Below are 22,885 nucleotides of genomic sequence, written 5' to 3'. Positions count from 1 at the left end.
TGACCCACTGGAGATCCAGTGAGTCACACATCCTCTCCTGCAAAATGTAGCAATCAGCTCATCAGGAAGGCATGACCAGCTCCTTCATGCTCTCCCTTACATTTACTTTCTCTTCTTTCTTGCTTCATTTCTCTTTATCTTCGCTCCTGCTTCCCTGGAATTGCACTTGCCAAAAAAGTGTTAATATATGAGCTTTTTCCTCAAGCTAGGTATTTTTAGAAAACCTGAGTAAAAAAAAGAATATTGTAACTGAAACAAACCTTAGAGGTATTCTAGTCAAAGGCTTTCATTTTAGAATAGAAAACTGAAGCCTGGTGGGGCAGACACAAAGTGAATTACTCAAATCACTTTCTTCAGGCCTTGGGTTCAATACTCTTTCAGTAACAGCATACTCACACACACATAAGCAAACATGCATATATGTATATACACACATATTCACATACACACATTTATGTGTATGCATATACTATATGATATATATGCATATTATATACACATTATAAATGATCTACATGTGTCTATGATATATCTATATGATATAGATCATATATAATATATGTGTATACATACATTATTTTGTATATATGTAAATATGAACTTATTTTCCTTTTCCTGCTTCCTCAGAAATAGCAGACAAGATCTACAATCTCTTCAATGGCTACACCAGTGGGAAGGAGCAGCAGACCGCCTACAATACCCTCCTGGATCTGGGTTCCCCCACCTTACACCGGGTCCTCTACCACTATAACCAGCACTACGAGAGCTTCGGGGAATTCACCTGGCGATGTGAGGATGAGTTAGGTCCCAGGTAATCAATAAACTAAGTCAACCCTTTTAAAGACTTCTTGAAATTTTGTATATCTTGTGCTGTAATACTGCATCAATGAAGTTGTAGAGATTTCCTGGATGAGCTTAGGCAATCAGAGAAGTAAGTCCCCTGATTTAAGACAGTTCAGCCCATGCAGATTAGTTTTGGATGAGCTCTATTTAAGCAGTCCAGCCATGAATGCTTTTCCTGAACTCTGAAAAACAATTTTGCTCATGACCTATTTTACCCTCCTTTTTTATCATGTTGACATTGCATTCTAAAACTCAAAGAGCCAAAAGCATGGTCTTGTGAAAGAAAATTTGGAATTTTATTAAAGAAGTTATCCAAAAATATTTTTTGCATTTAGGTTTTTCATATATTATATGCATTGTAAATACTTGTTTTGAGTTAAATTCCACATCTCTTGAAATGCAACATGAGAGTAGACAAAGACCCATCTTGACGTCAATCTTGGCCAGAGCTAGGGTCACATAGTGTGTGCTAACTTCTCTTGGCCCCAAGGGCCACAACTGCCTAATACTCCACACCCACCACTTTTAGGTTGCACAAACAGAATAGTGTGCTTGGAAAGTAAGAAATGAGAAGAATGTGCACTTTCTTCTCTTTCACTTTTCTTTTGTTCTGTTAATCATAACTGTATATTGCTGCTTTGAGAAAACAGACTTCCCTGGAAAGATTTAATTTTTGGATAAGTATGATAAAAAGGATTTTCATATGGAATGTTATTACCTATATGTCCCCAAATTATTTAGGTGCTCATGCAGAAACAATAAAAATAGGGGAAGGGCTGTGAGAATAGAAAAAAGAATGAATGAGAAAGAAAATGAAGAGGGAAGGAGCAAATTTAAAAGGAAGGAAGGAAGGAAGGAAGGAAGGAAAGAAGGAAGGAAGGAAATGAAGAAAATCAACACTATAGAATCCTCTGTCTCTTAAAGAATTCTTTCACTCCAGCCAACAGGGCAGAATGAAAGTACCACCCAAAAGTCATCCCATCCATCTGACCTCTGACCAAACTGGAGAGAGAATCAGCCTCATTTGGCCTGCTGTGACTTGCAGTTATAAACTTCCCCAGAAGACCATCATTGAGGACATTCTATTTTCTTACTTTTGAAGGAAAGAGGAAAATTAGGTTTATCTCCTGAAATAAAATGATTTTATGTGTAAGATCTGGCAGGATTTTTCTACAATCCATAAATAATTTCCTGTTTATAAAGAGTGATAGTTCTTGGGCAAAGAGAGCCACCACTATAGACCAGAGAGAAATTTTTTTTAATTTGCTTTGTCTCAGTTTTGGTAAGAGACAAATCCTGGGTTAGAAAGTAGATACATGTTTAAAAATGTCCCCTTCACTTCATACCCTATCTTTGTCTTTACCTTATTCTTACTCATCCCTAATATCAACTCCATTCTCTAACTCTCTCCTCTCCTCTCCACTCTCTCTACCTCCTTCTCCACCCACTCCTTTCCTCTCTGCTCCCCTCTCCCCTCTTCTTCTCCCTTCCCTTCTCTCTTTTGACATTTATTGAGTGTATATATACAGTTCTTTGTCAGGGAACATAAATGTCACAATTTGAAAAGCACTAACATTGCATATATCATCTTGATTTCTAAGGGCATTTGGAGTGCTTTTAAAATTTCTCTCTTGTGACTCAAGAGTCAGAAGCAAAATTGGTTAATGAAGAAAGTGAGCAGGGGAAGAAATGTAGATCTTGTTGTAAAGTAAGGCCACCACTGACTGCACAGTCTCCTCCCAGGAGGCTCCTTCATGTGTAATACTAGTCTTTCATGGCTATATATTAGAAAACATTGTGTAGTTTCATTAGTCTGCAGGAAATAAAATTTGGCTTTTTAGTGTCATGGATCTCAGAGACAACCACAGGAAAGGAAAAATCCTCTGTTTTGAAATACATCAACCCACTTTGGGGTTAATTGTGAAGATGAGCAGAAAAGGGTCTATGGCTGCTTACTTCCTCTGAGCAAACAGAGGATTCCCTCAGTTCACCACAATCCAATTTCATTAAAACTTAATGAGGCCTCCAGATTGAGCTGAGGGTTGAAAATAGTTTGAGAAAAACACTGGTTGCTCTACGAATAAGAAAGAAAGCCACAGGCTCCAAAATGGTCAACGGCAATCCCAAATTTATTATTATTATTATTTAAAGTGAGCACTGAAAGCAGCAACAAAGGCTGTATGGGCTAATTAAATTCATTCTTTTGGAAGGATGATGGGAGTTCTTTGTTCATTTCTTGAAGATGATGCCGATGTTGTCCCTCCCTCTTCTGCCTCTCCCCTTTCTCCACCTCCCATGAACTTGTCAACAACTAATGGCATACAGTAGGACAGACTGAGAGGCAGGGCCACCAGAGTTCTTGCTGATGACAACTTTTGGAAAACCTGCTTGGCCAAACTGCAGAGGCTGATAGGGAAAGTACAGATCATCCGCCCAAGATGATTTAGTCGGCAGGCAGAGTGTTTGTTTGATTTCTTTTGACCCACTATTGAAGTTGGAGAAAATATGACTGTACCTCCCATGACTTCACTCCACTCTTAGCCCTTGACTTTGCTGCGGAAGCTCAAACCCTTCCTCCGATGGACTGCAATCTCCGCCCTTCTCCCAGCTCACCCTTTAGAAATGCAGGGAGGTCATCCCTTGGTGATGTTCTCTGCCAGGACAGTAGAGGAGAAATGAAAGGCATGTGGCTATTGTTCTTTGAAACCTCTCTCTAAATAAGGTGAATAAAATTTCAGTTTCTGGAAGGAATTATGATATGGTTTGGCTGTGTCCCCACCCAAATCTCATCTTGAATTCTCACGTGTTTGGGGGGGGAACTGGGGGGAGGTAATGGAATCATGGGGACAGGTCTTTCCCGTGCTATTCTTGCGATAGTGAATAAGTTTCATGAGATCTGATGGTTTTAAAAATGGGAGTCTTCCTGCAAAAGCTCTCTTCTTTTGTCTGCCGCCATGTGAGATGTGCCTTTCACCTTCCACCATGATTGTGATGCTTCCCCAGCCATGTGGAACTGTAAGTCCAGTTAAACCTTTCTTTTGTAAGTTGCCCAGTCTCAGGTATGTCTTTCTCAGCAGCATGAAAACAGACTAATACAAATTTTTGATGAAACTAGAAAAGAGTGGTTCCACACATGAGTTAGACTAGCAGTCAATAAATGCTGCAAAGAATAGTGTTTATTGAGTTTTCCAAGTCAGTAGTCTTTGTTGAGTTTTCCAGGTCACAAGACCTTGTTCAAATGAGAGTATCTTCCTTCATGGGTCTCTGGTTACTTGCATTTTTAAAGAATAAGAAAAACACAACTGAATGAGGTGATCCTGATCTTTTACTCTTCCTGTATTCAGAGTCAAATCCAGTAAGGTCTGAGAACTGACTCTAGGCTTTCTTTATCTATGACACCAGAAGTGAGTGCCACTGGTCTGCACCAGTGACATAGTGTTGCTAGTCCTTTCCCCCAAACTAGATGCCAGAGGCTCTCACACTCTGTGCTCCTGGCCCAGGGAGATCACTCCTTTCCAGTGTGTGCAACTTGGGGCACCTTGCTCTCCTCTCTCCCTTCTCTCTCAGGAATCTGCAATGGCTCAGGTGACCTTCATCACCTTCTTTGTTTTCCCTCTCCTTTGGGGCTAAGTGACAATGATAATGGCCTCTTCATTTTCTGAGGGAGGTGGAGAAATGGAGCATGAGCTCACCTGGAGGTTAACTAGGTGATATGTGCAACTGACAGTCTTCATTTTCCCAAAGGATAATCCTGTGTCAACATGAACTGAGGGTATTATTGTCCTTGCCTTTATTACACTACAGCTACTTCCATCCAGGCATAATTGGTCACATCTAATATCCTTTTCAGTTCAACATAATGGCTGCTTCTACTAGTTCAGAAGCGGCCTTGGAAAGGGAAATATTCAGTCGAGCACATTATTTGTCATTTAGTGATGATAAATGACTAGCTTTAAAGAAACTTGATTTGATTTGTCTTTCAAACCTGCCAACTCTATGATTTTTAAAAGGCATGCATTTCCACTAAAATATTAGTTTTTTTTAATTTTCTCTTCTTATTTTTCCTTACTACATTTTGTCTGTTTCTTTTTGGTGCTTGCTCACTTTGAACATTTATCCCGTTCATTCATTCATTCATTCATTCATTCATTCATTCATTCATTCATTTGCTTGACAGATATTTATGGAGGGCTCACTGTTCTAAGTGCCAAAGGTAAAATAGGGAGAAAACACACCACACTCTGCCCTCTTGAAGTTTAGAGTCTCACACTAACAGTAGCTGTGTTCATCCAGACCCTCTCTTCCTTCTAACTTAAGTATCCTCTGTGCTTGATCCATAGGAAAGCTGGTCTCATCCTTTCCCAGCTTGGGGACCTCAGCAGTTGGTGCAATGGACTCCTTCAGGAACCCAAGATAAGCTTGCGGCGCAGCTCACTCAAGTACCTGGGGTGCCGCTACAGCGAGATCAAACCCTATGGACTTGACTGGGCGGAGCTCAGCCGGGACCTCAGGAAGACGTGTGAGGAGCAAACCCTGAGCATCCCCTACAACGACTATGGGGACAGCAAAGAGATCTAGCACCATAAGGTCAGGGAGCTGCTGCCAGAATGAAGTAGGAAAGAGGAGGGATCCATCTGGGTTGGTTTGTGGATTTTTAATATTTTTTAATGGAACATTAAAACCTCCACAGCAACATCAAAACCAGGGAGAAAGTGATCCTTGCTCCCTGCAGAACTTCTTCAGTATGATGTTCTCCATCTGCATGATTGGGAAATCTGCCAGCTAGTGGCTTCATGCAGTGCCATATTTCTTTAGAGGATTACTTTGGGGTTTGCTTTGCCGTTACTTTGTTCCATTCATTTTTTTCCCCGAGAAGATTACCAAAATGCTCAAGAGCTCTGCTGTGATCCCCATGAAAAGTCTATTAAGTAGGCACCCTGTGCTCACTGAGTTCCTAAATCCATTGCAACCGGGGATAGAGGTGAGGTCAGAAAGTTGTTAGGCCTGCCTCAGGCCCCACGCTGAAACATGCCTCAGGAAGCATCTCACTCTGGGAGCCTTGGCCCTGCTCACAGAGAAAGACAATTAGAAAACTGGGGAAGGTGGCCCTTGTCTGTGCCTCCTGGTTTTCTTCCTAGGCCTTGCTGTCACTATTTCCATACCTGAAAGGTGTAACCAGCTTTCATTATAGGCCCCAGTGGGCCACTTGGGTTTTGAGATCCTTCCTTATTTTAAGCCAGGACTGGGATTAAATCTCCCTCTGTCAGATCTCTGTCCCCTTCTCTGAACAACATGATCTTTGAGAGGGAACAAGATGCCATCTGTCAAATGCACCTTCAGAAAAGTCTACCTGGGAGACTAGTTAGCAGTCCACATTCTAGAAAAGACTTGGAGTTTATTATTTTTTTAAAAAAAATCCATGCTTCCTTTGGATGGACTTCTCCAGCCTACCAATATATATCCATGTGCCTGGATTATCTTTAACCCCCACACCTCTTAGATTGAGCAGATAAGGCTTGGCGGATGTCTGATGGGGTCCAGGAGGGGTCAACACTTTCATATCAGTGTTACAGTGAACTAAAGCTATTATTGATCACAAAAAACGTCTGTTCATCCCCACCTTGCTAAATTTGCTTGTGTTGCTAGTTTTGCAAATCGTTTCTCTGATAACCATAAGCAGGAGGATTCCACCATGGTCACTGCCCATCCAGTTGCTGGAATTCTGTGTAGGGAAGCACCACTGATTGCAGTTAAGGACTAGAGTGTTGTTTCCATCCCACCGCCCAGGCATTGGCATGGTCACCAATAGTGACCCAGGCAACAGGAAGCCCAGACTTTCAGAAAGAGCCTGGCAAGGCCCTGTTAACTAGCAATGGCCTTAGCCATCCCATACAACTCAGTGGCCTGAACACACACCTTCAGCCATCATGCCTTTGACCAGGGCTCCTCATTTGGAAACACATGAGAAAGGTCAGGAAACAGATGCAGGACCTATAAGGCTAGTCATTGAGCTATGGTTTTTTTTCTAAATAGTAATAATGACAGGCAACATTTATTGAGTGTTTGCTGTAGGCCAGGCACTGCTCTAAGCACTTTAGGTGTCATTGAATTCTCACAGCAACTCCTGAGGAAAGTGCTATTCTTGTCTCCATTTTAGTGTTGAGGAAAATGAGGCAAGGAGGTTATACAGCTTGCCCCAAATCCCTCATGCACTTAACTCACACTGAATTTCAGTGTGAGTTCAGGCTGTTGGTCTCCAGGGCACAGGATCTTAGCTACCCTGCAATACTCAGTTCTGTTTCTGGTATCATCTGGCACACAATTGTCCGAGCTCTCAGCCCAACAGGGAGCCTGCCCAGAGAGCTTTACCTATCCCAAGCATCTGTGGCATGGATGTGTCCTCTGTGCAGTGGAAGGAGGAGGGGCCAAAGTGCGCCCTTGGCCTTTGGAGCTAGAGCACCCTTGGGACCCTCAGTTCCACTGCACATGGCCCTCCTCCCCACCCTCATGACTGAGAAGGAAGCCTGTGATGAGGCTGAGATAAAGCACAGGGTGGTTTCACTCTCCTGTCTCCTTATTTCCAAACACTGAAGGATTTATTTCAAACTCTCTAATGCACCTGCCTCGGAGATTCCCCTACTTTCAAAGAAAAGATCAGCAGAAAAACTGACTGTCCCACCTGTGGCAAATGCTGGAGCCTCAGTTAAAGTGCCTCAAGGGGCAAATATTTCACCATTGCCAGAGAAGATGTGACAGGCCAATCGGACGGGGCCCAGAGCATCTCTTTGCTGCTACTGTTTGCCATCCTTCTATTCACGTCTGTGCAGAACATGGTGCTTTAAGCTTGAGTGGAAGGAGGGTGAGGCTGCCGATGCCTTCGTGCCCAGAAGTGGATGATGTGGAAGTTGACAGACCAGGGAGAGGGTGAAGCAGGTATCAGGGTCCCTCCTCTGCACCCTCTCCTTCTTTTTATTTTAGACACACTATCTTCCTCTCTCCTATCTTTCCCTCAGTCTCCCAAGTTCCTCTACCTTCTTTACCTTTGTCTTTTACTTCTTCTTTTTGTGACCCTCCTTTTTTAGACCCCTCTTTCCCCAAGACTTTCTTCCTCCAGTTTCCCCTTGAGTTCTCCCCACTGAATGTGTGTATGTATGTGCACACACACACACATGCGTGCACACACAATGCACACAACTATGACTGGCTCCTACTTACATTCAAGTTAAAAAGGCTGATATGAATGGGGCAGGGGAAAGTCTTAGGATGGTTGTACAATTGACTGGAGGATGTTTTCCCCTTGAGACACTATTGATCGCACCCTGCTGACTTTTCCTGATGCTTGCCAGAAGGAACCCATCCTGGCTAGAAAGGGTGATGGTACTGGACCAGTATTCAACCTCGAGTTTTCAAGCTGCCAAACAGGTCTTAAGGGAGGTGCTTATATCCCACCAACACTCTCCCAGCTCCCGTGTCCCCAAGACCTCTGGAGTTTCCTCTTGAATGTACATGAACCGCTGTAATAGCATTAGACTTTTAATTGAGTGTGCAATTGTTTTCCATGGAGTTTGGTCCATTCATTATTTTTTAGTTAACTACACTTCTTGATATTCAAATGTTCTATTAAAAAACTGAGTATGAAGAAAAACACTTTACTACTGTAGAAGGAAGAAAGAATATCATGTGACCATCTTCAGGTATAACAGCGTTGTTTAAAAGAGAATTATTGTATGATTATAAAAGATGAAATAATTAACTGAATAATAAAACAAAGCTATTAGTAAGTGTTGGGTATGTGGATGTTATCTTGTGTCTTTCAATAATCTGAGTGAACTGGTTAGACTCACCAGGGAACTTGTTAAGGTTTTAAATGTTACACTTCAGATTCCAGACATACGGGCCTCATAGTCATCATTCTAACTGGAAAAAAAAAAAGAATCAAATATTTCATAGCAAATTATAAACATTAAATAGTAGTGAGTCCCATCTTCTCTCTACAACCTTCTCCAAATAAGTAGCCAGTGAAATATGTTTGTTGCACAGCTGCTATATTTTACACACTACACATGATGCAGAGGATACAGGCTTATTCTCTATCAGAGAGCATGGCATCCTATGGGGAAAATTAGGCATTGAACTTATCATCACAAGGGTGAGGAAGACTATGACAGAAAAGTACAAGATGCTGTGAAAGCTGCTGAAATTTATACTTTGGCCATTTAAGAAAAACGTTGAAGAAAAATGTTGCAAAAGGCCCTCCCAGACACATTCCTGTCTTACATTGTGTAGGGGCATTTGAGACAGGCTGACTTATGAAATGCTTCAAGACGGGTAGCCCAAAATATGTAATCTCTTTCTTTCTCTCTACAATGCCACTTTAAATAGAGATTATCTCAGCTGCCATCAAAATATGTGATTCTATTTAAATTCTTCAATAATCAGGTGTTAAGTGCCTGGGCTTAATAGGTCCCCTTGAAAAGTAATGATCAGAATCCAAGTCCCTGCCCGAGCAGGGGCAATTAAAAGAAGGTGATGACTCTAGCAGTTTTAAAACATGGCCACAGATTCTTTGACACTCCTCCCATATAAAGTATGATCTACTGCCTCTCTCCTTGGATCTGGGCAGGTTTCTAAGTATTTTGGCCAACAGATGGTAATGGAAGTGACACTATGTGACTTTCAAGTCTGAATCGAAAAAGGCCTTAGGGCTTCTGCCTTCTTTGAAACTCTTGCTCTTGGAGCTCTGAGCTGCCACCTAAGAAATTCAAGGCCATTGTGCTGAGACCACCATGCTGGAGTGGTCACATGGCAGGGCTCTGGTCCACAGTCCCAGCTCAGATAACCTTGCCAAAGCACCAAACAGGCGAATGAAGCTGTATTGAGACCCCAAGACAGGTGGTATCCCAGTTGCATGCTACCAAGCAACCTCCACCAATACCACATGAAAGAGAAGAATCACCCTGCAAGCTCCTCCTGAATAGCTGCCCCCACCACCAAATTATGTAACGTAATAAAATGGTTATTGCTTTAAGCCACTAAGGGTTTTGTTTCTTTGTTTGTGAGATGGAGTTTTGCTCTTGTTGCCGAAGCTGGAGTGCAATGATGTGATCTCGGCTCACTGCAACCTCCACCTCCCAGGTTCAAGTGATTCTCCTACCTCAGCCTTCCAAGTATCTGGGATTACAGGCACCTGCCACCATGCCTGGCTAATTTTTTTTTTTTTTTTTTGTATTTTCAGTAGAGATGGGGTTTCGCCATGTTGGTCAGGCTGGTCTCAAACTCCTGACCTCAGGTGATCCACCTGCCTTGGCCTTCCAAAGTGCTGAGATTACAGGCGTGAACCACTGTTCCCAGCCAGGGATCTTTTAAATAAAAAGAATCCAATCAGGGGTCAACAGTGCCTTTCCATCCACTCAGTGACAGAACATTTAGGTAAGCCCTGCTCTGGGCATGAATTCGGAGATGAGAACTTATGGAGACTGGGCTACATCCAAAATGTCCCTGTTACCAATGAAGTGGGTCTCTGCCTCCATGGAGGGGAGCAAGAAGAAGGGTGGGGCACTGTATCCTAATACTTCTGAGGGGGTGAATCTTAGAACCCAGATAGGAATTCCAGGAGAAGAAGAGAATTGTTCCAGAGCTGGGAAAAGAAAGACAGAGAAGGGTGTGGACAATTTGGGACAAGGGAAAAACATTGGAAGAGAAGAGTTTCTTCCAATTTTACTTTGTTTTTCTGTCCCTTTGTATTTGGAACTTTTTGGATGCAAATGTGCATACCCCATACTTATTATGTGCCAGGCACTGTGCTAAACACTTGAACTGCATAATATTCATCAATCTTCATTGCAAGTCTGAAGTAAATACTCTTAAGAAAGAAGAAGCAGAGTCTCGGTATCTTTATATATCTTGCCCAAGTTCACAGCTAAATGGAAGTCCAGGCATTTTGACCAAGGGCTGTCTGACACTAACCCTTACACCATACTGCCATCATGATTAATGAGTTTGTGTCTCATTCATTGTCCTAACAAGGGAAACACTCATCCCACTGAGATTTTTGCAAATCGCAGCCCAGTTACCCCATGTCAGACAATAAGAGAGAGTGTGGTTGGCCAGTGCAAACTCAGTAATGCCATTAGTAAATCAACTCAGGGCATATAGATTACCTTTACAAGCTGAGCAGATTGTCTCTTCTTGTTTGTTTAGTTGTTTAGCTTGATTTGGGTTTTTTATTTTATTTTCCATTTGTCACGTGAGGATTATTCAGAGCCAAGAAATTGTGACTCTCACTCCGTATGTTCAATGTTGCCTTTTACTATGCTTTAATGGTTCTTTTTGTCCCAGTCTCTGTTTTCTGCATGCATCCATGGTAACACTCAATGCTTGGGTGAGAACTCAGGGAACAAATGCCTGCTGCCCTGAGGACAGCATAGCTTGATATGTTTTGATAACCTAATGCCTCCTAACCCTGCTCCCACCAGCAACTCCTATTTTATTGTCACATCAAGTAAGCAATTAATGAGCAGTTTGGTTTCAAACGAAACCTCAACATTATATAATAAAATTTTACAATTTCTCTTGACATATGTGGGAGTCCAGGACTTGGCTCATGTCTGCACTATTCCAAAGTGAGAAAATAAATAAATAACTCTCTTTGTTCTGGTAGTTTGCAGTGTCTGCTGTAATTGGATTGATTCCCCTAGAGATAGACAGGTTTTGACATCATGTTTCTTCACCAAATCTGCCTTTTGTTAGAGTCTATGATATGCTTGCTCACATGGGAGTACAAATTAGTGTAATTGATTCCTTACTATCTTTCTCAGTGGGAGAACTTTAGCCATATTTTGTGCTTAATAATTAGGAGCAACTTGCTTTGTTTCAAATAATTCAAATGTCAAGTGCCCCTGAGGCTACTGGTGTCCCATGAGTCAGGCAGTGTTCCCTGAAATACTGACTTAGAGATGGAACCGCTCATGCCCTGTCCCTGTGGTGTGGAAGGATTTAAGTGCCCACAGATAAAACTAAGGCTGAATGTGCCTTACATGCCATTTTGCCCCGATGACCACTGACTATAACAGTAATGCACATACTCCTAATCAACCACTGCCTGTTTGTTCTCCGATCCATTTCTCAACCTTCCACTGTTCTGTATCACATAGTGCTGACGCTTACAAACTATTGGAACTTTTCCCAGACTCCTTTGTCAACAGGCTTCCAGTGTGTTGGGACAGTCAGAGGAGTTGTAGATGATTGGAGGAAAGGAAGAAGAAGGCAACAGGGGTATTTCCCCTTCTCCCTGCCTCAGATGGTGTCTCCAGCATCTTCTTCATGACCTCTGTCTCCTCCATGTGATCCTCCATCCCCTCAAAGCAGGAGCTGCGCCCTGATGTTGCTAATCTGATAGGTTGCTCCTATTTGTCCTTCTACAATCCCAAAGTCTTTCTAATTGATTTCTCACCTTGAGCTTCCTCTGTGGAATTACCTAAAATGTATTCTGCTTTCCTGACTAGGTATTGATTAATATATACTTCAAACTAAAAGTTAGTACATATCATCTGACATGGAAATTTTGTAACTCTTTAGGATTTGAAAGACAATCTGGAAGATAACAATTTTATGCCAAAAGTAAGTACATTTTTATGAATTCTAAGATTGATTGCAGGGGTGACGAATAGGTTTCCACTTGAGTGCGAAATTTGATAAAGCAGCAGTGGCTGCCTGGAAAACTGACTTGAAAAAGATTCTGAGAATGGATCTGTACCTGGCCAGAAAGAGTGATGAGATGCATGATCAATACTTCATACAGATATTGAAATGGCAAATAGCAAGATATGTGCCGTGCATTTGTCTTGAGTAATTTATAGAGCTAAAATAGGCATGGAATACTCAAAGTCCGTACTATTTAGGAAAATCTATTATGTATACATCACATATTGTACATAACTTATGGCATATACAAAGGTGAACATAAGTTCATTACATGTTGAAAATGGAAATAGAGTGAGAACAAATGTTTTTGAGATTTGCTAACCCCACTACTTACACATCAATTTCATAGCATTTCCCTTACGTTTTCTGAGCTGCCATTTTTAGGTATAAATCAATATTTTTTTTAAAGACCTAACAGTGTTGATTTGGTATCTTAGATGGCAGAAAATGAAAAATTTCAGTCTCCATCTGTTTCTGCCACTTGAGCAACATATCAGTAGGGCTGCAGTCAAGACTTTGACAGAGAGAATTTAATATCAGGAATTGGTGAAAAGGTTCTGGAGAACCAAACAAAACAAAAATATCTGAAACACTGAGAAAGTACAGAGGTATTAATACTAACTGCAGGACACAGCCACAACCTTTAGGGCTGGGAGAGCAAAGGGAGGAATTTGGTTGACTCAAACCTAGGTTCCTTCAAAAAGGAGGGGTCATTTGCCTGGTGCCGGGACTTCTTTGGAAGAACGTAATGAGGCTGGTTCTTTATTTTCTTTTGTTTATTTATTATTTATTTTTGAGACGGAATCTTACTCTGTTGCCCCGGCTGGAGTGCAGTGGCACAATCTCAGCTCACCACAACCTCTGCTTCCTGGGTTCAAGCAATACTCCTGCTTCTTGGGTTCAAGTGGTACTCCTGCCTCAACTCCTTCAATAGCTGGGCACCACCATGCCTGGCTAATTTTTGTATTTTTAGTAGAGACAGCATTTTGCCATGTTGGCAGGCTGGTCTTGAAGTCCTGGCTTCAAGTGATCTGCCTGCCTCGGCCTTCCAAAGTGCTGGGATTACAGGCGTGAACCACCGTGCCTATCCGAGGCTGGTTCTTTAATGCACAAAGATGAAAGAGACAGGAATACACTGCTTTTGCCACTGTGAGAAGCCATTGGTTGGAAGCTACTGAGTTGAACATCCAGCCGACAGGAAGGCACCAGCCCCTCTCCCTTCTTCCTTCCAGTCTCCCTGATGCCCCCATCGACAAACTCTAACATGGATTGACTGACAAAAAGGAACTGGTTTGTAGTGTTCCAAAAGCAGCATCACGAAGCAGAGGACAGATGATGGGTTTCAGCCATGACACAGTAGCTTACTAACTGCAACAAGCAGCCTGAAGGTGGAACAAGATAAGACTCTTGAAATTACTTAGTGCAGTGGCAAGAATATGCCTAGCAGGTGTTCAACTAATATTATCACTCTGGTATCCTCTTCAGTGTCCCTTAGACACTGAAATGAGGCCACATGTTTCACCAACATTATCCTTCCCCAGTTGCTTTCTCTTCATAACAGGATAGGGTAGCAAGAAAACATGTTCCAAATTTCCATTGCTCATCATTTTTTTTATGTGCCAAAGATCTTTTGAATCTGAAATTGGATTTCCTTTAAGAGGTTTGATTATCGTATGTGAGGTTTTTTTGTTGCCGAAGATGCTATATTTTTAATAGCAACTAATGTTTATTGATGACTAATTATGTACCAAGCACCATATAAGCACTTTTGCATAGCGTCTGTAGTCTAAATCACCAAACAACCCTATAAAAAGATACTACCACTATCTACATGTTACACATGAGACGTTACAAACTTCAGTTCCTTTTTGTCAGGCTTAGATTAACTGGTCTAGGACCATACAGCTGGGAGCCACCATTAAGCATGGGAGGCTAGGATATCCCCTTTTTACCACTCTGCAAAGCTGCCATGTAGCTCACTTAAATCACCTTCCCTTCTACATTCGTTCAACATGGTGAGTGAACTGACCTAACAGCAAAATTTGATAAAATGCTTTTTTTGTTTGTTTTGTAATCTAGGAGGAGGGAGCAATGCACACAGTTCTTGCATACAGCAAAACTGGGAGCCTTCTGATAAACAAGACGTAGCAATCTTTTTTATATTTCCCAGCCTTGCTGCTGCATCCAGGTCATTAGCACAGAGGCAGTCCTGCCATGGAGGAGCCATGACTATGGCTCTAGGCCTGTGCACTTTCAAGGCTCCTGGTGATGTGTGCTTATTGGCATAGGTAGAAACGGAAACTCCAGAACTCCTCCCATCTTTGAGCTCACTGAAATTTAACCTACACTGGCTTAACCTACCAAGTATAACTATCATCCTGGCCTGGCCACATTCTCAGACAGACCATTCCAGCTACTGGGATGTCTATACAGTCAGAGGACAGGCACATTCTACCACACCCATTTTGATCTGCTGCATGTACATCATGGTAACTCCTGACCAGGAAGGTCAGTGTAATGCACTTCGGACTTCTGGATCTTCCAAACAGTTTCACTTTTGGGTATCCAATGAAGGAAGATGTTTTGATCCTCACCCTGTAGCTTCTATGTCCCTTGGCAACTAGGAGGGGATCAGAAAATGCCCACATAGAGGTGTTGGTGATGGAGCTGACTAGAGTAGGGCAAAGTGGGGGGAACATAAAGAAAGGGTATCTGGTTGCCATGGCAAGCCAGCAAACACTCAAAAGAGAGAAGGAGTGGCCTAGGACTTAATGAAGTGCCACTGGGTTTAAGCAGTAACTGGAATGTCTGAGTGTAGCTGCATTCCTTCCCACAGAGCCTGGGGCCAGCCCACTAGCAGGGACTATCCGTACCTCTCAGGAATGCTCAGGATAAAGACAGCCACGGAAAAGACAAGCAGGCCTCCCAGGTGTGGGTTTCCATACTCCAGCCACAGAAATTGGGGCCTCCCAGAAGAAATTTGGAAAACTCCTCAAAGAGCCAAAAGGGACTTGATCTACAAATTATTTTTTTCCCTAAAAACTCTGACACTGACATTCTTTGGGGTATGAGAAGGCACTTTGAAAGTCCTTCCTTACAGAAGTTTACTTCTGGCTTTCTCTTTGCTCCCTACCCTACTCTAAGATGGTATTCTCACTGTGGCAGTGGCCCTGGGGTCTGAGAGACCTCACGGTTTGATCAAACGGAAGACATGTTAGCAGTGGGACTGTAGATGACAGTGAGTTGAAGAGGCAGGTCTGGAAAGATGCTGGATCCAGAAAAGACAAGATGATAAATATATGGAAGGACTGGGGCTGGCATGGCACTGGCAACTGGATTTAGAGAGTACAAAAAAGCCTGAGGTCAAGGCAGAGTCGGGTGTCAGAGTCCAGTGGTTGAATGAAGCATTCACTAGCCAAGAGATTCCTAGAAACTCTGATAAGAGTGTAACAGTGAGGTCAGCTGCTGGCCAGGTAGCCGATGAGGAAGGAGACTTGGAGGCCCCCCGAAGAGCCTGGAAAACAGATATTGCCAAAATCTCAACTTGACTTCACCTCTGAGTCTTGCTACTTAAGTTCCCTTCTTCAGACTAACTCTTCTGTCGTCATCATTCCTAAACCTTAACCAGCTTAGAAGAAACTCATGTCTAAAGTGTGCCATGAATGGAAACTAGAAACAAGTAGTGAGATTTTGAGCACTTATGAATTGCTAATAAGGTGATGTAGGGTACTTCACCGAAAAAGAAGGAACAAAATCCATTTACTAATAAATATGTAATCAAATATTAAATATTTAAGAATTTAAAATGTAATCAAATGTGTATTAATAACTGTATTTTTAGCTCCAGCTATACTAGGGAAAGAAACTTGTGCAGAGCGTTTCGTGTGTGCCAGATGCCTTCAAGGATGACTAGATTGCCCATTTAAATGTGTAAAACATCCAAGAAAATTTAAGCTTATCCCTCAACTTTACAAATGGGCCCTAAAAGACTCAATCATCTGCTCAAGGTCTCCCTGAGCTAGGATTCCAACTAGGTCTTGATGTTGAAGTCTGTACTCCCTGGATGAGCACACATGAATACCTAAGTGCTTGCAATGTCTACCAAAGATCACTTTGAGAGAGACAAGGGCTGAAATACAAAAATGCCTTGTTACCTCTGGGGACTTCATTTATACCTAGAGAGAACCTCTGCTACTCTCCCCAAGCAATGACCATCGCCTGGGGCACTCTTCCCTACATGAAGGTAAACTGTCTAACTCTAAAATTATGACGGGTGGTTATGGATTGCTCATTAGCGAGTGTGCTGCCCAGGAAGAGCCCCGGGACATGCTCTGGCATTAGCATGACCCTCTAAAATGGTGGAGAAATTGCACTCTCGCTGACATAGTTTTTAAAAAATTTTTCCTCCCTTAAAACTTGGAATCAAGGTCACATTCTATTAAATCTGGGGCCTCAAACTGGAACACGGCATGGCTTTAAATGAAATTATACTTAAAACATAGCCAAAAGTTCATAGAATACTTAATTGTATGTGAGCATGCATGTGTGTGAGGGAGAGGGAGAAACAGAGAGAGAGAGAAACATTAACCAGCCTGTTAAAATGATGTATATCCCAGGCCAGAAAGTGCACAGGAATTCAAAAGCTGACCAATAACCATCTCCACTAATTTGTTTCTTCTAGGTTCTTTCTGTACCACGGATACTTCTGTTTACTTAGGGTAGTGATACACAGAAAAACTATTTTTGAAGTGCCAGCTCCAGGATAGGCACTTCACATTCATTGTAGTAAGTCTGCATAACAATTCTGTAAGTTGGAAATTTATTAACATCTTGCCATTTCACAGATGGGAACACTGAGTCTCAAGCCATTAACTAATTTGCTCAAGATCTCCCAACTTGATCTCGGGTCAAGTTGCCTCTTAGACCCTCTATCTTGTTTGATCGACAGTTGCTACTTTTCCCCCCCATCCACGTGAACTACTTACACCTGAGATGTTTATGTGCACCTGGTAGTCTATTAGCTGGGCAAAAGCATGCCTCAACATAAAACTGATCTTCAAGTCCAGAATACAGTGATCAACTTGAGAATCAATCATTTTGCTGCTGTGTACTCCAAACCCACAGTCTTCTATGTTGGCCTTGCACTACCATCAATCCTTGAACTATTGCTCAAGAAGTGATCAAAACATAAAACTCTAGTATCCACAGATCAACCCACCCATCAACCGCAAACACACAAATACAACATGCTCTTTTCTTTTGGTTTTCGCATGCATCAAATCAGTTGAAATTCAATTTGACACATTTCAAGGTTTTATTTAGGGCAGGAAAGAACACTATGTAAGGCAGTGCCAGAGATCCAAAAATGGGTAATACAGTGTTTTCAGAGCCACCACATAAAGGTGTGAGGTTGTGTCCTGCCCAAGGCTGCCTGATCCAAGGAGTGAATATGTCCAGAAATCCAGCCATGCTACCTGGATTTTCAAGCCATAGTCTCTGATGCTGACTTGCCTTTATTCAGATAAAAGGATACCTTTTTCTAACTCTCCCAAAAGGCATCAAATGGCCTAGTGGAGTCCCAAGTTCACCTGCTGTTAAAGAGGTTACAATTGAATAGTGAAGAAAGACAAGAACACACATCTAATAAAAATATCAGTCAAATATATTGATTATCCTAGAAAAGGACAATAGGGGTTATGGGAACCTTAAATCTCATCAAACAGAAAGATGAAGAAAGTCTTCATGAGATTAGAGATGTGTGAGAAACTCTTGAAAAAATGAGCAGGTTTTTTGGCATGTGAAGGTAGAAGGTAAGGCGCTCCAGGTTAGAAAATAACATGAGCACAAAAGTGGGAACTTCAGGGACTGGGGAGGTATCACCTTTGGCAAGGGTATGGAGTATTTGTTCAGAAGTAGGGGGAGGTCAGTGTGAAAGGTTGGCTGTGCAGTGTGAAAAGTCTCTGTGTTCGAACCTTAAGGACACAGAGACAGCAAACTCTTTCCATAAGTAATGGGTGACTCCACAAGAGCTGTGCTTTCAGAGGAACAGTGTGGACTCACTGTGCTGGAATCAGTCGGAGGGGGACGAGGCAGGTGAAGAGGACTCGCTTGGAGACTTTACCATGGCCTGTTCCAGAAGTGATGCCAGCCCCAGCCAGAGTGAGAGCACAGCAGATGGAAAGAGGATGATGGATGTGAAAGATATGAAGGATATGCATGGATTATTTACAAGTACAGAGAAACTGCTGTAGAAAACAATTTTACTCTGAGTAAAAGCCAGTCATTACCATAGCTAACAAGACCCTCCATGGTCCCCTCCACCCCTCCACACTTAACTCTGACGTCACCTCTCTCCCTCACTCTGCTCCAGCCATATCAGCCTCAATGGTCTTCCTCACACACACGAAGGTCTCTCCCACATTATACTTGCTGTTCCCCGTGTCTGGCTCATTCTCCCTCCCAGGTATCACTTGGCTCATTTCCTCACTCCCTTCACATCTCCAAGAAGCATCCATGGACCTTCCCTATGTGAACTAGCTCCTCTCCAGCCCTGCCACTCCTTACCCCAACTCACTGCATTTTTTTCCATAGCAATCTTCCACAGCTGGCATACATATTTGTTGCCTACTATTTGTCTCCTTCAACTTCAAGTTTCTTGAGGACAGAAACTTTGTTTTACTCACTATAGTATCCCTAGGGCCTTGGATGTAATAGTTGTTCAACAAAAATATATTGACTAAAATAATGATATTATCAGCTATGTGAGTATTTTTAACTTCATTAAAGTCAGAGAAGGCCAGATATAAAACACATAGCTTTGGGAGATACTGAGTTCCTTGATACGAGGTAAATTCATAATGAAGCAGGACAACTCACTGGAAGGAATGCTATAGTGAATAATAATGAACTTTTGGAGACCCTTTCAAGCCTGAGAACCTGCAAAACTAAGTATGGTGCTTTATGTGTGTGGTTTCTCAGGAAATGGAGTGTTGTAATAGAGCATGGCGGGTTAATGCACGAACTCTAGAACCAGACTACTGGGTCCAAACCCTGGCTCTGCCACTTACTGGATGTGCCATCTTGGGCTTCTTTGTGGCTCTCTCAATATTTCTTATGTCTCATTTATATTAAGTGCTGCACTGCTTTCCAGTCACTGTCTGACTTCCCAAAGTTAGGGTCCCAGGAATGACTACTTATCTCAGCTACCAAAAAATGGCTTTATAAAAGCTACAAGTCAGTAAGAGATCTTTTTATTTGTTTTTTAATTTATGGTTTCAGGTGTCTAGATGTATAATTTGTAGATGATTTATTTAAATGTATTTTTCCAAACTAGAATAATATAACCCAAAATATCCACCTAAGCATGATATAACATTACGTTAGCCATGAGATATAAGTAGCATGATTTAAAAAGCAAATTGAATTATATATGTGCGTAATACTTTAGAACTGTACTGGCCAGTGGCATGGCTAGCTACATGTTGCTATTTAAACCACTGAAATTAAGTAACATTTAAAATTCAGTTTTTCAGTCTTATTGGTCACTTTAAAGGCTAGATGGCAACCTGTAGTACCTAGTGGCTACCACATCAGACAATGCAGATGTAGAACATTTCCATCATTGTCGAAAGTTGCATTGGACTGTGCTATTGTATAACTGGATAAATTCGGCAATTCAATTGTCTTTTGAAGAAAATAACCAGTGTTCCACATAGCTAATGCAACTTTATAGGCATATTCCGGCTGAGTTAACAAACATTTCCGCCAACTCCAAAATTTTACCCTAGCCCACTTTCTTTTCTTCAGCTCCATGCTTTACAACCTTTACCCTACAGATCCCCTTTGCTTCTCTCTGAATCAGTGGGATAGAACATCTTTTGCCAGCCAAACTACTTGGGAGTCTCCATTTGTTCTAACTGTCCTGGGAACATAAATAATGATGGCACATATCTTAGTCTCTCTCATGTCAGGGAGGCATGGTGTTTGAGAATTTGAAGCCACAAAAGGGCAATTCCCCCACCCCCAACTTCCTTTTCTTCACCCTCAAACTTTTTTATTTTTTTTTTTTTAAGATGGAATCTTATTCTGTTGCCCAGGCTGGAATGAAGTGGTGCAATCTCTTTTTGCCTCTTTTGGCCACAACTTTTGCCTCCCAGGTTAAAGCGATTCTCCTGTCTCAGCCTGATAAGTAGCTGGGATTACAAGTGTGTGCCACCATGCCTGGCTCAATTTTTGTATTTTTAGTGGAGAAGGGCTTTCACCATGTTGGCCAGACTGGTCTCGAACTTCTGACCTCAAGTGATCCGCCCACCTCGGCCTCCCAAAGTGCTGGGGTTACAGGCATGAGCCACCATGCCCAGCTGCAAACTTTTTGAGAGAATAATCTATACACATCATCTCCATCAATCACTCTTTAACCCCTTCCTGTCTGGCACTTCTTAAGCACTATGCTGGGTATGGGGCTGCAAAAGTAGATATTTAGGAAACTGAGACTCAGAGAGATTCAGTAACTAGATGACTTATCTAGTGAGTAATGGACCCAGAATTCAACTCAGATTTGTCAGCCTTGAAACTTTGTGGTTGTCATCCTTGCAGATCATTATGCTGCTGCCCATGGGTCACAAGTCACCAATACATCCTACATATTGACTTTCTAGGTCCAGGCTCAGTCATCCCTGCCCGCAGCCTCCCTGTGCCAGGTCACCTATCAAGGTAGAGAAAGCATGAACAATGTTGAGTTAATAAGCGATATTTCCCCATTGTGAAGACCACTTGGATATTCTAAAAAGCTATCTAAATTTTCTTACGGATTATTCTAATGGTTATTGATTCGCTACCTACGAAGTTGTTAATTGGAAGTCATTTGTACCCTAAGATAACTTGCCTAACTGTTCAGGAAGCACTTTGAGTTGCACGTATTAAATTGTGGTATGGGGGAAATTCTCTAACTTGAACAGTCTTTTATGTGTATAAACATTTTTAAACCAGCAATTGTCTTCAGAAGGGCATGTTGACGCAACATAATTGGTAGTCATTAAAAAGTCAACACTGTCCCTTTTTTTCACTCATTTTTTTTGCATTTGAAATTTGACTGTTGTGTAGACAAAGACAAAGAAAAGGAAGCTCGTCTATATTAAATTATCTTAGAAGAAAATTGAATTTGAAGAACATTAGCAAATTGCAGTTAATGTGAACTATTGTCATTACGCGGAACTATCTTTCAGGGGTTAGAAATGTTTTTATTATACGCACTTGGAATAAAAATTTGACCTGTAGATTTCTTTCAAGAATGTGCTTCATCATTGCTAATGCATAGCAGTGTAACCTAAAGATTGAGTGGCAGGACCAGATTAAAAATGAAAACCAAACTGTCTTCAGCAAGGAGCCAAATGTGGCAAATCACACACCATAGTGCATTGACCACCAGACTGAATTCTGACTGGAAAAGATGTACTCAATCTCGGGTAGGCTCACACTATGGGAGACTTGAGAATAACCATCTATTTTCTAAACTAGTCTTGTGTTTTGCCAGGCCAAATATCCCAGGTACATGTAGAAGCTTTTATGGGCATGGATCATTATGGGTTACAAGATTCTCACCACCACCACCCTTTCCTTCTGAGCTAACCACTGGGAAACCTGAAATACTAAAAGTATTTCAGTGGTCTTTCTGGAGCAACATAGAAAGAAATGACCCAAAGTCAGCTTCAGAGATGCCCTGGAGCCCTTCTCATTACCTCACCCAACCCTACCCTAAGCCCTTCATCATCTGGATGGCCTGAATCTAAGAGTAGTGAGTCTCCCAGCTGACAGATGACTCATCATGTCATTTAAGTTTGTCAGTCAATGGAAACCAGAGCTCGAAAGTCTCTGTCCAGGACTCTCCCCAGGGAAGCTATTAAGGAAAATGCTGCCTTGCCAGACATTTCTGTCCAGCTGGCCTAACTGGTATGTGCAAGGGCATCTGCTTATACTCAGGGCCTGGCATGAGGAGAGGGCCCTGGAAGGGTGCTCAAGAAGGTTTGCCCTCAGTTTTCCTACCATTTGCTATGAACAACAGGCAGGAGAGAAAATAGGCTTAGCTACTAAAAAAGCCACAAGGAAAGCAATGAGCACCTTGAAACATAAACTGGTAAAAAGACATTAAACTTTCACATTGCAAATGGATCTGGGTTTACTCTTTGGCCTAGCAGGCTGAACACTGTGCAGTAGAAAATATTACATTTGGGGACAAAGAACTTGGATTCCCACCCCAACGTGCACTTAGATATGTGAACTTAAATTTTCCTGTAACCTCACAGACACTCGCTTTCTTCATCTGTAAAATGAAAAGAAACAA

The 22,885-nt window shown here is 42.0% G+C and overlaps 1 protein-coding gene across 4 annotated transcripts in view; it reads left to right on the top strand.

Annotated features, from left to right (window-relative positions):
• LOC105484476 (astrotactin 1) overlaps nt 1-22,885 on the top strand; it is a 382,581-nt gene that overhangs the window by 303,532 nt on the left and 56,164 nt on the right. For 2 of the 4 annotated variants that reach the window (XM_071076081.1, XM_011746132.2), the window contains exons 22-23: nt 628-811; nt 5,184-8,624. In XM_071076081.1, the coding sequence (XP_070932182.1) occupies nt 628-811; nt 5,184-5,421 (422 nt within the window). In that variant the 3' untranslated portion in view covers nt 5,422-8,624. The other 2 variants (XM_071076082.1, XM_071076083.1) reach the window with 2 other exon arrangements.

The sequence above is a fragment of the Macaca nemestrina genome, chromosome 1 (assembly GCF_043159975.1).
Source record: "Macaca nemestrina isolate mMacNem1 chromosome 1, mMacNem.hap1, whole genome shotgun sequence".
NCBI classification, from domain to species: Eukaryota; Metazoa; Chordata; class Mammalia; order Primates; family Cercopithecidae; genus Macaca; species Macaca nemestrina.
The sequence above is the reverse complement of the archived record's forward strand: the minus strand, read 5'-3'. Positions and strand labels throughout refer to the sequence as shown.